At 39.8% G+C, this 18,276-nt stretch overlaps 1 protein-coding gene across 1 annotated transcript; it reads right to left on the bottom strand.

Moving 5' to 3' along the window:
- Window positions 1-4,759: 4,759 nt before the first annotated feature.
- On the bottom strand, window positions 4,760-17,100 carry LOC113128156 (serine hydrolase-like protein). Its single transcript, XM_026303236.2, has 12 exons — window positions 16,858-17,100; window positions 12,559-12,702; window positions 11,262-11,375; window positions 10,832-10,873; window positions 10,732-10,751; window positions 10,568-10,642; window positions 9,958-10,064; window positions 9,773-9,852; window positions 9,636-9,670; window positions 9,456-9,532; window positions 9,279-9,366; window positions 4,760-5,414 (listed from the first exon to the last, which is right to left on the bottom strand). Exons 1-12 carry the CDS (start codon window positions 16,913-16,915, stop codon window positions 5,271-5,273), a joined length of 984 nt encoding a protein of 327 aa, XP_026159021.1. The 5' UTR covers window positions 16,916-17,100; the 3' UTR covers window positions 4,760-5,270.
- Between the last annotated feature and the right edge of the window lie 1,176 nt (window positions 17,101-18,276).

Below are 18,276 nucleotides of genomic sequence, written 5' to 3'. Positions count from 1 at the left end.
CATGGTGTCTTCCTCAGGAGGACATGGTTGGACGTCCACAATAAAAGTAAATAAATATTTTTAAACTATACATTCTTTCTGGCTATGCAGTCTTTCGACAATTTCACTTTTTTGCTGTTTCATTCTTCCCTTTCTTTCTTTAACTCATATCATATTTAAATGCTTTAGTTCTTCCTTCCTTGACAATCCTGTCTTTTTTTATATTAGTTTAACACTTCTTTCTTTAGCAACTGAAAGCCAGTTTATTTCTACTATTTCTACTTAATCATATCATTCTCTTTTCACCCTTTTCAGCAAAGTTGAATAGTTTTTTAGCTAAACAAGCTTCCAACTCCAGTTTTATATTTCGGCTTCCAGAATTCTTCAACATTGTATTTTAGCCTTCAGCTTATTAGTGGGAGAGCTGGTAAACTTTTTTGTCTTTCTTCTCTTCTCTTTTGGTGTTAACTTTCAGCTTTATGGACAATTTATAGATTAAAGTAATAGAGATTTTTGTCTTCTTTCAGGTAATGCTGTTCTCATTTTGATAGGACCTACGGTTTTTCCACCAGGTGGCCAAAACCATAGAGTTTGGTGTCGTGGAAATTTCTTTAAGTTTGAGAGTTGCTAATTCTCAGAAACAACCACAAGTGTGATGAATCATCTCAGGTTTAATCACAGGCGCCCGGAGAGAAAGTCTTTGCAGAATTCCTCTAACTTTGTGTTACAACATCAGGTTTATATATTTTTGACAAAAGGGTTGGACTCATATTGGAAAAAACCCTACATGTTTGTTCAGGTGTCCTCTATCTTCAGGCCTCTACCAGCACTAAACAAATTGTTGGCAGTTATTTACAAGCCTCTAAAACCATAAAACACTAACCCAATAAAACAGACAGAACCACATACCAGAAATGGGTTAAGTAAATATTCAAGTGACCTTTTGACATGGTCTAAAACCCCCACATTCCCCCCTTTTGACACAAAGTGTCAACACATTCATTATAAGGCATTAGCAATCAGAGGGAACAAAATGTTACATTATTAGTCAGGGTATTTCTATATCTAGATCACTGTCATCATATGGGTTTCCTGGGGTCCAAACATTCAACTGTATTTCAGCAGTCTTTGTTGATTCAGTTACAGGATATGTGTCCATGTCCTTCACATGTGAAACTGTCCTCTTTGAAGCTGATTCTGCAGAAATCCCCGATTCCTCTGATGTCCTCTTGTATTGTTCTGAGAGATTGCAGGCTCCTTCTGTGAGGTTGTGTAGTTCCCTGCTAGTAGTACATCAACTGAGCAGTTTGGAGAATTGTTTAACTGGTCCATGTCTGACTCCACTCGGTTTCTTTCTGCGTGTAAGACATGTGTCCATACATTTGGCAAAGTCTTTGTTTCCCAGCCGACACATGACATCATGACGCAGCTTCTTGGGCCAGGTTGAGATCATTTATTAATGCAGTTTTCAACAGGTGAGTGTATGCCACATTATCCAGAGTGTGCAGCGAATACAGTTTCCATACGGGTGTGATAATCAGCTGCTGACTCACCCTCCTTTTGTCGGGCATTATAAATGTAAGGTCAGCAGACTACCAGCAGTCAAAGGAAATGCAGTCCGCACATCTTCATACAAGGTGTCCATCGTGGCGGCGAATTGTTGTGAGCCCACTGTTGCCATGTTGTGGGTCTGATGTTTCCCCATCGGAGTTTGACGAACCTGCAACACATAACTTCTACTTTCTTACCCTACATTTCTTTTTTGTCCTTCTTATTCTCCTCAACATCACTTTTCTAACTTTACCCTTAATTCTGCAGCAGAATTTTTCTTTTACTTCTGCCTCCCTTTCTCACTCTTGAAAAGAGTGCCAATTTATTTTTTCTTTCTTTCTTCTTCTTTCTTTGTCTTTGCTTCCTTTTTTCACGCCCTCTTCTCTTTCTCAACAACATTCTATAACCACACTTTTTAACTTAATTTATCTGCCATTCTTTTAATACTGGGGCTGGTGCTTAAACGCTCACTGGGCTTATAACATACACACACAATAAGATTTCACTCACACTGATCTTTCCATCTCATCGTATGGTCAGATCTTATCACACAAAACACTAAGCAACGTATCCTTATTGTATACACAATGTGCATACAAGACACTGAAGAAGTCACCACAAAGCTTATGAAGTTATCACCTCATTCATATGCCCAGTTCATGATATGGGACAATTTCTAAGGTGGTTCTTATCAACAGTAATAGCGCACTTCTCATTAACAATAACAGCTTACTTCTACAGTACTGTATTAATTTTTCATGTTTTCCACGTATGGGTCATTTCCTTAATAAACCATATGACTTCCTGAAGGAACACTTACTTTTGTAATCCTCAGCCAGTAGAGTTTTCTTGTTTCTTTTTTTTCCTTCTTTTTGTTTTTTGTTTTTTATGATTATTTTTTCGTCATCTGGCATCTGTCCCTCAGACTCACTGGTGTCATGACCAGGAAGGGATTACAAAGATCACATGACTGCCTTATCTCTTAAGGCTACCAAACACACACCTAGGGCTTTTCTATTTGACCTAGACCAAAAACATACCAAAAACATACCAAGTTTCCTTAAATCAACACTTAACAGACATACACAAGAAATGATTCATAACACTGTACTCACTTATTAAATGACCTTTTGACATGGTGTAAAACCCCCACAATGGCTGCTCAGTATCTCATTCACTCCCATTATAAAAGAGGTCCAGGAGTTTTGGTGAAAACCAAATGAAGGCTGTTTCTAACTCGTCAGCAATCCTTCATTTTTTGGAATATCTTCACAATCCTCCATTTTGTGAGGTGAAGTTTTCTCAGCATCTCCTCTATTGTGCATGCTTGATGTGGTGTGTCACTGTCACTCCCTCTCCCACATCACTTTGCCATCACTTTATTCTTTATTCATACTGATTTCATTCCTTCATTTCTTCCCATTTTTCAGTTATTCCTTCTTTTTACTTTTCTAAGAAAACCTTCCTTCAAACACTCCTGCTTTGGTTACACATCTTTTACCTTCTGTATTTTTCAGCAATGTTCATCTGTTTTTTAACTACACTATACACTCTTTCTACAATTTTGCATTTTTGTTGTTTCATTCTAATTTTTGTTGTTTCATTCTTGTTTTTCTTTCTTTAAAACTCATATATAATTCCTTCAGTTCTTCCTTCCTTCTCTATCCTACTACATTCCTTTACTACACTGTCTTCTGTTATATTAGTTGGACACTTCTTTCTTTATCAATTGAAAGCCAATTTATTTCTACTTCATCAGATCACTGTCTTTCCATCCTTTTCAGCAATGTTGAATAGTTTTTTAGCTAAACAAGTTAAGCTTCCAACTCCAGTTTTACATTTCAGCTTCCAAGATTCTTCAGCATTGTATTTCAGCTTTCAGCTTATTCAGCAATGCATTTCAGCCATTTTCAGCATTGTTGGGCAGCTTCATTCAGCTTTCAGCATTCACACACATCTTCTGCAGGAAATGCAATTTTCTAGTTAATTTTTACGGTTTTGCTTTGAGGGACGTGGAAAGTTGATACACGTTTTTGGCACCTTCAAGTTATGATAGATCGCACACGCATTGTCAGATTTGAATCTGACCAATTAATGAATTTTACACCCCGGGGGCCTGAATCCAGGTGATTGAACAAAATCATACTAGGCGCAATAGCGCCCCATGTATAATGTTTTGAAAATTTGAATGGAGAGCCAAAATTTTGTTTGTCAGAACTTTACCAAATTTGGTACAAAAATACTTTAGGGCACACTGATCAAAACAGCCACTTGGACCCATGCTCTATTTTCCACGCTGTTGCCGTGATGATGACCGAGAGCCACCATTATATTTAATTGACAGGGGCATACTGGAAGATGCAATTAATGTAAACATGCCTGCTGCTCCTGCCGCCCTGCATTTCTGTGTGTCTGTATGTGCCTGTATCACTGTGGCCTCAGAAATGTGACCTCTGCGGCCGTTTACAAAATCCCACACCTCACCTTTCCGGGTCCAAATTCTGTTGTCATTTAAAGGGCTCCCAGTGAGGTGGCTGGAACCACGGTTTGACCTTGGTATTGAATAAATCTTGTGGTATTATGAGAGACAACACTCTTTTCACCGTCATGGTGTGAAAAATGGTGTGTCTTTTTGGTCCGAACTCTGGCGTCTGGAGTGATTTACAAAATCCCCAACCTAGTCCTGTCAAATGAAAATTTAGGATGTTAAATGTGTAGGTTTGCTGGTCTGCATGTGTCCATGGGTGTGTGCAATGGTTTGTGTGGCTGAATATGTTTGTTAATGTTATAATATGTGTGTCTGTGTGTTTTTGTGTCTCAGTACATATGGAAATGTGCGTCTGTGTTTACTACTGCTGCCGTGGTTACCATGTCGATATAAAGTGTTTCTCTCCGTCTCTTAAACACATTGACCTGAAACAATCCCCCACCTCGGTTTCCCAGTTCCGAATCCTACCGTCGGCCGGCGCCGAGCCATGGATGGCTCGAGGCGGCGGTCCGCTGGGGGAGGCGGTTTGCTCGAGGCGAGGGCCGTTTATCGCTAAATATTTTAGTATTTTTTTTAAAAAGGTAGTCAAAATGCATTTTAAAAAAAATGAAACTATTCATGCAGGGAAACAGGAAAATCCAAATAAAGCATTTCAGGTTGGCACAGAGTGACAAAAACTTAATCCTGGGTCCAGGACGCTGCATGAGTTTGTCAGAGAGAAAACAGCGGCACAAAAGATCATAATGGTGCTCGAATTTGTAATGTAGTACAAAATAAAATACATGTCAATGGGTTATGCACTGCAGTAAAGATTACATTTTTATATGCAGCCAAAACTAAATATTTAATTATTATAGTTTCAACACACGCAGTAAATCTCTTCTAAAATCAAACAAAACTGACATTTCTACAAAATGGCCTAAGTTATAAACGTTACAATAATTCTTCTTAAAATTATTGTGACTGCACAATAGGCATGAATTTTGTGTAAATGTCAAAACACTTTTAAAGGAAGAAGAGGATAAACTCACCCACATGAGGGTAAATAATCCAACTGAGAGCTGGGCTCAGTGTGGGCGGCCACCTGCCTCAACCAGTTGGCAGCTTATTATGGCAACTGCTTGACTGGGGTTAAAGTACCAGGGTGAGAGTAAATAATCCATAATGAAGTTTTAAAACATTGTTAAAATTAGTATAGCATGGACTATGTGTGACTGTGTGTGCTAATTAAACTGGTGCTGTTTTGTGTCCATTATAACTTAGAGGTCTGTCCATCTATTAGTCTGTTTGGCTGCAACAACACTTTGGTTCGCAGGAACTCTGACACAATAGGAGCAACGACTGCAGGATTATTGAGATGGATGTGGTGATCGCCTGGAACTGTCACCACAGTGTGCTGAAAGAAACAGAAAGGCAGACAATTAGAAGATTATGAGCACCAGAAGAGGATTCGAAGAGTAAAGTTAGGAGCTGGATGCATGAGCAATGAGCTGAAAGTGACTATGAAGCATTGTTGAGAAGAGCTGCAGCCTCAGGTGACAAGTCTCTGCATGTTCATAACTGTCTCATTGCCATGTGACATGTTGCTTTTATAGAAATACTGATTATTGCAGGTTTAAAAATGATCACTATTATGACGTACAGCCAGCTGGGAAGCACTGGAGATGTTTTTCAATGCACACCCTCTCTTCTTTCTATTTTCAGCAACACTTTAACTTCCAGTATGTAGGCCAGTGTTAGGGTTATTTTGCTGCTTCTGAGACACTGAGTTTACTACACTGCTACTTTTGCATCCCTATTTGCATCACTATTGTATGTCTACTATGTCTACTGACAATTCTAGAATCACACCTGTTAGGTGGCAGCCAGTTACAGCAGCTCCTCTGTTTGTTTTTTGCAAGTTTTTTACTGAATTATCATGTTAATCCAAGTCAAATCACGATCTATGCTTTCTCTCTGATAACGGATGAAAGTGGATGAGTTGGGTTTTTTGAATTCCTGTGGAAAGACATATGGAGATTATGGAAACTGCATCAGAAAATATACGTTTCTGTGGCAACGGCATCTATACAAGGGAGCAACTGTTAGCTCTCAAGGGAACAAGTCTGCTTCTTGGTATAAAACCTGACATACCCCAAGACCTGAGGAGGCGCAGGAGGGGCTGCAGAGCCGGAGTGAAGCATCGAGAAAAACTTAGGAGATTTAAACCGTTTCTCCCAAAAATTATTATGGGGAATGTGAGGTCACTCTGCAACAAAGTGGATGAACTTACAGCTTTAGCTAGCAGCCAGCGAGAGTACAGAGAGTCTAGCTTGCTTTGCTTCACCGAGACCTGGCTGAATAAAAATATACCGGACAGCTCGCTTGAACTGTCTGGGTTCTCACTAGTGCGAGCAGACACAGGGGAAACAGAGCGGCAAGAAAAGAGGAGGTGGTCTCTCTGTTTTTGTTAACTCTAAATGGTGCAACCCTGGACATGTAACAGTGAAACACTGTATCTGTACTCCAGACATTGAGCTGTTGGTGGTTGGACTGAGGCCATACTACCTGCCCCGTGAGTTTTCACAGGCCAATGTTGTGACTGTTTACATTCCTCCATCAGCTGCAGCACAGAGTGCATGTGACATCATCCACACAGTTGTCGCAGGTCTCCAGACAAAACAGCCCAGTGCCCTTATACTAATTAATGGGGATTTTAACCATGTCAGTATTTTGGGAACTCTGACCAACTTCAAACAGTATGTGGACTGTGCAACATGAGAAAATAAGATTCTTGATCTCCTTTATGCCAATGTGAAGGAGGCATACAGCTCTTCAGCCCTCCCTCCACTTGGTGGATCAGACCACAACTTAATATATTTAGTACCAACATACAAGCCCGTAGTAAGACAGCAGTCAGCTACCAAGAGGTATGTGAAAGTTTGGTCAAAGGATGCTGAGGAGGCCCTGCAGGAGTGCTTCAGGGTTACAAACTGGGACCTTTTCATGGACGCTCATGGTGAGGATATCGAAGGCATCTCTCACTGCATCACAGATTACATCCACTTCTGTGAGGACAATATTGTTCCATCCTAAAAAGTTCGTTGTTTCCCCAGTAATAAGCCATGGATAAATAAGGACATTAAAGCCCTCCTAAAGAGGGCATTCATGGAAAGAGACAAGTAGGAACTCCGAGCAGCACAGAAGGAACTCAAGAGGAAGCTGAGGGAGGCAAAGCAGCTCTATAGAGACAGAGTAGAGCACAAGTTGAGACAGAACAATATCAAAGAGGTGTGGAATGGGATGAAAATAATGACTGGTTATAAGAAGTCGCACACTGCTGTGGAAGGAGACTCAAAGTTTGCTAATGAACTTAACCTGTTCTTTAATAGATTTGACACCACCTCTGCTTTTTACTCTGATCCATTGTCCTCACACACCGTCCCTCCTCCCTCCACCACCTTAGCTGATTCCTTTGGGTCTCTTCACATCACCCCACCCAACATCTCTGCCAATGCTGCCTCCCCATTGCCCACTGATGCCATCTCCTCTATCGGCAGCCATACAACATTGAAGTATACCTCACCTCCAATACCTCCTCTCCTGCCCTCATCATCTGACTCCTCATCAACACAATACACAGGCCCAGCCTTTGCCACAGAACAGGTGAGGAAGGAACTAGCTAAACTAAAGGCCAACAAAGCAAAAGGACCAGATGAGATCAGTCCCAGAGTACTTAAGGTGTGTGCTGGACAGCTTGCAGAGGTTTTTCAGAAACTCTTCAACCTCTCTCTGAGGCTCAAAAAGGTGCCTAAGTTATGGAAAACTTCCTGTATTGTCCCATTACCAAAATGAACCTGTCCCAGTACCCTTAGTGACTTCAGACCAGTAGCGCTAACATCACATGTCATGAAAGTGTTTGAGAGACTGGTCCTGCAACACCTGAGGTCCCAAGTGTCTGAATTTCTGGACCCCCTGCAGTTTGCATATCAGGTACACATCGGAGTGGAAGATGCCATCATCTTCTTAATGCACAGAGCATACTCCCATCTGGAGAGGCAGGGCAACACTGTGAGAGTCATGTTTTTTGACTTTTCAAGTGCTTTCAACAATATTCAGCCCCACCTGCTAAGTGCAAAGATGCAGGATATGGAAGTTCCCCACAGATATGGTGGAGTGGATCAAAGACTACCTCACTGGGCGGCCACAGTTTGTTCGCTTAGATGGCTGCATATCTGATGTGGTGATGAGCAGCACCGGTGCACCTCAAGGAACTGTACTAGCACCATTCCTGTTTACACTCTACACCTCAGACTTCCGCTACAACTCAGGAACCTGTCACCTCCAAAAGTTCTCTGATGACTCTTCAATCATTGGATGCATCAACAATAATAACAATGAGGAATACAGACACTTGATACAAAGCTTTGTTGATTGGTGTAACAACAACTCTCTAAAGCTCAATATCAAGAAAACCAGAGAACTGGTGGTGGACTTTAGGAGGAACAGGAAGACCCCAGTCCCTGTCTCCATCCTTGGAGACGAAGTAGAGATTGTGGACTCCTACAAATACCTTGGAGTCCACATTAACAACAAACTGGACTGGTCAAACAATACAGATGCACTCTTCAAGAAAGGACAGAGCAGACTGTTCTTCCTCAGGAGACTCTGTTCTTTTGGTGTGTGCAACAAGCTACTGAAGATGTTCAGTCTGTAGTAGCGAGTGCACTGTTCTTTGCAGTTGTGTGCAGGGGAGGTGGCATCAAGGCTGGTGAGGCCAACAGACTAAATAAGTTGATCAGGAAGGCAAAATCTGTTGTTGGACTGGAACTGGACAGTCTGGAGGCTGTGGCAGAGATGAGGATGGTGGACAAAATAAACTCCATATACTCTATAATTCCTCAATATAAACAATAATGCACACACACACACACAATCACACACACACACAAACACACACACACACACAAACCCCCCCCAAATAGATAGTTAATTGCTTTATTACTTTATTTTTATATATTATATAAATAAATAAATAAATAAATATATATATATATATATATATATATATTTATTTATATTTTATTAATTACTTTATGAATTACTATTAATCAATATAATTTAAATAATCTCAAATTTAATAACTGCTGTAACAACTGAATTTCCCCTTGGGGATTAATAAAGTACTTCTTCTTCTACTAAGCACATTTACAGAGGCTAAAAATAAATATGCACATGCAAACGTGTCGGTTTTACATTAAGATTGTCAAAATACACTCACACTTCTGTCCCTATAGCCCTGGAGAAGTGCTGATGTCCATTTCTTTTGACCTGGTTCAAGAGACATTTTGTTAAAGCCGTCTTCTGCCCTGCAAACACAAAGATTGTGTGTGTATGTAGTTATTGTAATGACTTTCATATATATAATAAGGAAAAATTAAGTGGAGGAACTCCTTACAGAACAACTAGAACAGAGGCTTTTATCCTCGACTGCATGTCCATACTCTGCTCCAAGGTGATGCGTGCTATGTTTTTCTGAAAACATAAAATAAAACACCCGTTCCTTTCTTTAGAAGCTTCATTTAACACCCGTGGGAGAAACAGAAAGGTGAATTGAAAACCTAGTGCAGTAACTTACCAGATTAATACGAAAGTCTCGGGAGAACACAACTCCTGCAAGAAAAAAGCGAATTACAAAAAGGGTTATTCAGAGCGTGAACTTGTTTTTTTTTTCTAGAAGTGCCCTTAAAAAACACAATGCAGAGAAAGAAGTACCTCCTTCAACTTGAACTAGGCCTCGCTCTAAGAGAGCGTGCACAGACTCTTCAGACAGATTTGTATTTACAGCCTTCAACCTGAAAGAGCAACAAAAAGCTTTGTGAGTTGTGAATCATACAAATAGCTATTGGAGTGGATTTTCATTGTCTTCTTAAAACACCATTAATAGCAAGGTCTAATACCTCTTGAATGCCTTCTCGTAAGTATAAACTCTTGCCTTCTTCTCTTTTGTCTTTTCATACTGAAGCATCTCATCCAAGCCCTGTCTCAGAACTCCAGACATTTCTTTCTGCAAGAAAGATGATGGAAGCAATTCAAAACTACTGATTGGGTGGACTGTACTCCATAGTGATATATAAAATATAATGGAGTAATGCAATAATGTCATATACTTAAACACTTAACACTGACCCAAAGGACATAACTTTGTCAACTACACTGACTAAGAGCATTTATCAAACTCAACGCCTTTCAAAATAACAAATTTACCAAGTTTCTACCAAATTTACCAAGTTTCTACCAATTTAGTCTAAATCAGGGTCTTAAATTCAAAATACTTGTGGGAAATAAATTGGAAAATAAAAACAGAGGTCAGATGTAACTAAACATGTGGGAGGCCTTATGAAATTGTCTAGTAGAATAATAGCTTGAGACCCTTGTTGAGAAGATTTTCTGCATTAATAACATAGCAGAGAAACTTCAAAGCTTCATCCTTAACTAAATAACAAATGACAGCAAGTGATATCACACAGTGATAACTGTGGTTTGGGGTGTAAAAGCTGTTAAAAGTACCAGATCTACAGGATAAAATCCAAAGGAGTCCAAGAGTATGACAGCATCCACCATCTCATGATACAGAGCACTGAACTGTAGAAAACACAATATGGATGATGACAACACAATTCAACAAAAGTCACGTTAGATTATGTGAAAACTGATAGAATTTAGTCTCTTACCAGTCCAGCCACATTACCACCTGAAATAAATTTTAAAAAGAAACACATATAACCTACCACAAATATTTTAATTGTGCTAATGTTACACAGCTGCACTCACCCATGCTGTGGCCTATGATGGAGAACTTGCTCCACTGCAGAGCTGTGGGAGTTCATTTCACAGATCATCAACCAGGTTCATCTCATCACAAAACAAATACAACATCACTGCTGCAATTTAAGTGCCCCACAGATACACTGGAGCTTGGTGATACAGACAAATCAATAGTAATATTAATTGTTTTTATTAATATAAATTACAAGGGCAAATTGGTGTAGAATTATATTATATGATTTGACAAAAAGTTTTGTTTCAAAAGAAAATGTGAACATTTGATGTGTGCTTTTGGCTGCAGTTATCTTAAAGAGACAGAGTTTTATCAGTAGTCATGTAGTTGTAAGAAAAATTTTGCTAATTATTAATCATGAAGTTTTGTGGCAGCCACTGCCACATTAATCATTGTTTACTTCAACTTCTTGAACTCACACACCCTCAGTGACTCTGAGCACATCCATCACATATAAAGGAAAATGGTAGAAGTCTCCAGGAGGACGATGTGATGACCGACCATGACCTGCGAGGTCCACCGCCACATATCTGCACTCTGAGAGGAAGACGGAGAGAAGGGCCAAGTCTCACCAATCGATTGTCACATTATTTGTCTAGTCAACCAATTATATATGTTTAAAAAAAAACTCAACATTGAACCTCAACTATGGTGTGTCAGTGAATAAATAGTCAAATAAAAATCCCCCGACAACCAGCTTCAAGTAATCCATCCAGTATCTACCTATCGTGGCACATTCAGGGTCACGTAGGGGCTGGAGTCAATACGAGCTGACACAGGGTGGGAGGTGGGTGCACCCTGGACACATTGCCAGTCCAAACACTCACATTCACAGCTACGAGTGATTGAGAGTCACCAATTAGGTAAACTTTAACCAATATGTCTTTAGACTGTGGGAGGAAGTTGGAGCACCAGGAGAAAACCCACATAGGCATGTATCTTCATGCTGTGAAGCAGCAGTGCTAACCGCCGTGCCACTCACTATAAGTAATATAATCATCAAAAAACATACAGGGGTTTGAACCATTTTGTGGCTTTTGGATGGGAGGATGCTGTTCTAATTACCAAAACATCACGTTGGTCTGTGCAGGTAAGTTTTGCCAAAGCAGCGAGTGGTGCTGAAAAAACCAAGTGACAGTAAAGTGTCAGGACAATGTTTTGACAAGTGGTAATGTCAGAAGTGAAAGTTGGCTACACTTCTTTTTTCTTTGTTTTTTAGCTTTTTATCTTAACTAACTGAGTTATTTCCTGAGAGGGAGCCAGCAAACAGAGATAGTGAAGAGGGTGATCCAGACAAGTGTCAAACCTGAGACAACAGGCAACTGTGCTGACTCAAAATGCCTCTTAGGCAAAAATTAACTGCAACAGTACACAGTTTAATATAATTATTCTGTGAGAGCCTAGTAGTTCTGAGAAAAACAAAGTTGTGAGGGAACCACGGAAAATGACAGAGTTGTTCAGGCAATATCTGGACTAAGCTTGTAAATTGTGACTCTGGCTTTTTGAACACACTGATACGTGCCACCAGTACACATGTCCTAAAGCTCAGAGTGACTCAACTTTTATTTTCAATTACGTTTTATTTTAAAGTCCCCAAACTAACTTCTGTGTCTTTGAGTTTCATTTTTTACAAAAAAGAAAACTTTTGGGAAAACTTTACAGTATGAGCATGTACCTGCTGAGAGCACTGTGAAGTGTTGCCACTACAGAATTAAGTTACCTTTGGGTAGCAGAGGGATAAGGGTGTTGAAGGCTCCACAGTTATCAGCCCAGCCATGCAGGCACAGCACAGGACAGCCATGATCAGGACCCCAGACTTTGCCTCTGATCTCTCCCCATGGGACTGGAATAGACAGCTCTGAAACTGGACAGCAAAACTCATAGGCTAGAAACACCTCCATACTTTACCTTCTATGTTCTGACTGTTTGCAACATCTGGTGGGAATGTTAGTTTCGGTCTTACGAGTAATAAACAACTTACTGTTTCTGTGCCTAATGTTACATGTCTCTGGAATAGGGTTTGGGACAATATTTCATTAAAAGTGTGTTTGCTTTTAGAATAACGTTTGCTGTCTAACCAGTTAGTTCATTAAGTTCATTTCCTGACTTTACTGAGCAAATGCTGAAGTCATTTAACAGAAAAATGAAAAGTTGTGCCTAAAATGGGAGCATTCGTTGTTTTTCTGTTTAATACCCTTGTTAATTGAAAAACAAACCAGGAAAGGGCTCCCAAAAACTGTGATTACAACAGAGTAATACTCACACTACAGCAGAGTAATACTGCAATACTCATTACAGCAGAGTAATACTGCAATACTCACACTACAGCTGAGAAATACTGCAGTACTCACTAAAGCAGTGTAATACTGCAATACTCACACTACAGTGGAGTAATACGACAATAAGCACACTGCAGCAGAGTAACACTACAATACTCACACCACAGCAGAGTGATACTGCAATACTCACACTACAGTAGAATAATACTATTGTACTCACACTACAGCAGAGTAACACTATAATACTCACACCACAGCAGAGTAACACTATAATACTCACACTACAGCAGAGTAACACTGCCATACTCACACTACAGTCAAACTTATTATTAAACTTTCATCCTCAGAACAGTTATAACTCATTTGAGAGCCTCACTCTTAGTCTCTCACATACAAACTGGAAAACACAAAAACCAGTTCTACTTGTCATTGTGTACCGTCCACCTGTTCCTTACTCAGAGTTTTTAACTGAATTTCCAGACTTCCTGTCTGATCTAGTGCTTAGATCAGATAAAGTCATTATAGTGGGAGATTTTAACATTCATGTAGATGTTGAAAATAACAGCCTCAGCATTGCATTTAATTCTATATTAGATTCAATTGGTTTCATTCAAAACGTTAATAAACCCACCCACTGTTTTAATCACACCCTTGATCTTGTTCTGACCTATGGCATCGAAATTGAACATCTAATAATTTTTCCCCCAAATCCTGTTTTGTCAGATCATTCTTTAATAACTTTCGAATTTAAAATGATGGATCATGCAGTGTTTGGAAGACAATTCCACTACAGCAGATTTTTATCCGACAACGCTGTTAATAAATTTAAGAAAATGATTCCATCTTTATTTGCATCTATGCCAAGTATAAACATAGTGGAGGGCAGCTGCCTTAATCCTACTCCCTACCAAATTGATCATGTTGTTGACAGCGCTGTAACCTCACTGCGTGAAACGCTTGATTCTGTAGCCCCTCTGAAAAAGAAGTTAGTGAATCAGAGAAGACTAGCCCCATGGTATAATTTACATGTTCGTACCTTAAAGCAGGCATCACGAAGGCTGGAAAGGAAGTGGCGTTCCACAAACTTAGAGGAAATTTTTCTAGCCTGGAAAAACAGTCTACTAACATATAAAAAAGCTCTCCGTAAAGCCGGAACTGCATACTTTTCATCACTAATAGAGGAAAATAAGAACAATCCCAGGTTTCTTTTCAGCACTGTAGCCAGGCTGACAAAAAGTCACAGCTCCGTTGAGCCCAGTGTTCCCTTAGCTCTCAGCAGTGATGAATTTATGAGTTTCTTTACAAATAAAATCACAACTATTAGAGATAAAATTCAGCAGATGCTTCCTATACCTGCAATAAATGAATCTTTTACTACAGTAGCTCTTGAATCATCTGTAGGACCTCAGTTATGTTTAGACTGCTTCTCTCCTATAGATCTCTCTGAATTTACATCAGTAGTTGCTTCATCTAAATCATCAACGTGTCTCTTGGACCCCATCCCGACTAGACTGCTTAAAGGCACCCTGCCATTAATGAACTCATCTTTATTGGACTTGGTAAATTTATCTCTAGTATCAGGCTACGTACCACAGGCCTTTAAGACTGCAGTAATCAAACCTTTACTCAAAAAGCCTAGTCTTGATCCAGGAGTCTTGGCTAATTATAGACCAATATCCAACCTGCCATTTATTTCTAAAATCCTAGAAAAAGCTGTTGCTAAGCAGCTATCAGACCACTTACACAGGAATGAACTATTTGAAGATTTCCAATCAGGATTTAGAGCACATCATAGTACAGAAACAGCACTGTTGAAAGTTACCAACGATCTTCTCTTAGCCTCAGATAATGGACTTGTTTTGATACTTGTCCTCCTAGACCTTAGTGCAGCATTCGACACCATTGACCACAACATCTTATTACAGAGACTGGAGCATGTGATTGGTATCAGAGGAACAGCATTAAAGTGGTTCCAATCCTATTTATCGGACAGATTCCAGTTTGTTCATGTCCATGATGAACCTTCCACACGAACAAAAGTTAGTTATGGAGTTCCACAAGGTTCTGTGCTAGGACTGATTCTGTTCACCCTGTACATGCTTCCTTTATGATATGTCATTAGGAAGCACTCTATTAATTACCACTGCTATGCAGATGACACTCAGTTGTATCTATCTATTAAACCTGTTAACACAAACCAGTTAACCAGACTTCAAGCCTGTCTAACTGACATAAAGGCCTGGATGACCAGTAACTTTTTACTTTTAAACTCGGAGAAAACAGAAGTCATTATATTTGGGCCTAAAAATCTCAGAAATAACTTTTCTAAAATTATAGCTACTCTAGATGGCATAGCCCTGGCCTCCAGCACTACTGTAAAAAACCTTGGAGTTATTTTTGACCAGGACATGTCCTTTAACTCACACATAAAACAAATTTCTAGAACTGCATTCTTTCACCTGCGCAACATTTCCAAAATTAGGAACATCCTGTCTCAAAACGATGCAGAAAAACTAGTCCATGCATTTGTTTCCTCAAGGCTAGATTACTGTAACTCATTACTATCTGGATGTCCTAATATCTTAATAAAAAGCCTCCAATTAATCCAGAATGCCGCAGCCAGAGTCCTGACAGGAACTAGCAACGAGATCATATTTCTCCTATATTGGCTTCTCTTCATTGGCTCCCTGTAAAATATAGAATAGAATTTAAAATCCTTCTTCTCACATACAAATCCCTTCATAATCAAGCTCCTTCATACCTTAAAGACCTCATAGTACCATATTATCCCAATAGACCACTTCGCTCTCAGAGTACAGGCCTACTTGTGGTTCCCAGAGTTCTCAAAAGCAGAATGGGAGGCAGAGCCTTTAGCTATCAAGCTCCTCTCCTGTGGAACCAGCTCTCAGCCTGGGTTCAGGAGGCAGACACTCTCTGTACTTTTAAGGCTAGACTTAAAACCTTCCTCTTTGACAAAGCATATAGTTAGGGCTGGCTTCAGGCAACCCTGAACCATCCCTTAGTTAGTTATGCTGCTATAGGCCTAGACTGCCCTGAGGACCATCGGTGCACTGAGCTCCCCTACCCTAACCCTAACCCTAACCCCCCCCCCCCCCCCTCTTCTCTCCCACCTCATGTATATTCCACCATTGAATGTTACTAACCTTGTGCTCTCTCTCTACCCTAGTTTGTGCTCTCTCCCTCCCTCTCTCTCTCTCTCTCTCTCTCTCTCTGTACCTTCTGCAGGTGTCCCTGGTCCTGGGGCTGTATATCGCTGATGTGCAGTTACTGGTCCCACCAACCTGCAGTGTCTATTTGTTGTTTATTGTTGCTGTTCTTTTCTCTCTGCTCTATCCACTCACCCCAACCGGTCGAGGCAGATGGCCGCCCAAACTGAGCCTGGTTCTGCTGGAGGTTTTTTCTTCCGTTAAAGGGAGTTTTTTCCTCTCCACTGTCGCCAAGTGCTTGCTCATAAGGGAATTGTTGGGTTTTTAGTTTTAGTTTTTGTAAAGTGCCTTGAGATGATTTGTATTGTGATTTGGCGCTATACAAATAAAATTGAATTGAATTGAATTGAACTACAGCAGAGTAATACTACAATACTCACACTACAGCATAGTAATACCACAATACTCACACTACAGCAGAGTAATACTCACACAAATCAAAGTTTTCTAGTTAAGGTGAACCCCTCAACGGTGTTTTCTATACAAATGTAAATAACTGTGCGGTTCGTCTACCTGTTTGTTTCACTGTGCTGGATGTCAGGTACCTGACGCCTTTCAAAGCCTGCATCATCCTGTAAAACACCCCTCACCAGTCGGTGTTTGTAAAACCTATAAACGTAAGAAAATACTTGAACAGCAGAAACAAAAAAACAAAAAAACTTCGACTTTTAATAGCTTTCCCGACTGTTTACTCTCTGGTTTAGACGTTTACTGATGTATTCCGGTTATTTTAAAACCACGTGATCAGAGCTGAACAAACTATTGGATGAGTAGTCGAGCTTCTACGTGGTCCAATGACGGTTTGGAGAAGGAGGGGCTTATCTCTCCGCCTGGCGACACCACTGCACTGTCAAGCAGCAGAGGGCGCTGTGGTCAGCAGTGCTCACAAAGACAGTATTAAAAACTACCATACTTTATCAGTAATAAAAGTAAAAGTACTCAAGTACAAGTAAAAGCCCTGCATTTAAAATCTCATGTAAGGAAAAATAATCTGTTAAATGGGAAGTCTGGACAGCTAAAGTGAAATGTCAGGGTCAGTCTCCTTCAGATAAATCTGAGGGGTCGTGAAATCAAACAAAAGAACCAAACAAAATTCAGATGTACAATCTGTATTTCAGATGTTTTTTAGGGTGGGGAAGAAGACGGTAAAGTAATTTTAGCCTAAAATCACAAGTCGGAAGGGTTTCATCTCTGCATGAACTATTTTTTATCATATGAAAATATGTTGTTCAGGTTGTTTCTGAACAAGATTAAAAGAATAATATAAAATAGGCCTATATCAGTTTTACTCATTGTATTATTAAAGGGGAATTACAGGGATTTTCTATTTTGTGGTTATTTTTCACAAATATTTTGCCAAGACCTGAACCAACATTTTTTGTTTACTCACCATAAGGTTTGTTAATCCAATCCTTTTTTAGCCTATTTGTCTGCACCTCAGACCTCCATTGTTCTCTAAAAACCCTCAAAAACACAGGGGCGAGCCACACACTTAGCCTCTTGAGCTGCACATGACAAGGTAAGAGGTTAGCAGACTAACTGACTAACTGACAGTCCTGAGGCTTTGGATCTCTTATAAAGAAATAAAGTGCAGTTGTGTATTTGGTGAGTTGGTTTTATGTATTACACCAGTTTTCAAACAATAAATATCTGAATTAAATGAGACATGGCTTACATACTTTCAAATCAGCTTAAATCAAAATAACACAAGTCATCATTATCATCTACACAAAAAAATATCGTTTCATATGTGACCTCACTATATGGTAGCCAATTATATACACCCTAACTACGACTGACCTACTCTGATTGTATTGGAAATATCTTTCTGTATCGAAACACATAACAATTCATCAGCACCAACGACTGCCAGAACAGAGCTGACCAGAAATCTGACGCAAGCATGGCTCTTTAAATAGTTTCAGCAAAAAC

The sequence above is a fragment of the Mastacembelus armatus genome, chromosome 1 (assembly GCF_900324485.2).
Source record: "Mastacembelus armatus chromosome 1, fMasArm1.2, whole genome shotgun sequence".
NCBI classification, from domain to species: domain Eukaryota; kingdom Metazoa; phylum Chordata; class Actinopteri; order Synbranchiformes; family Mastacembelidae; genus Mastacembelus; species Mastacembelus armatus.
The sequence above is the reverse complement of the archived record's forward strand: the minus strand, read 5'-3'. Positions and strand labels throughout refer to the sequence as shown.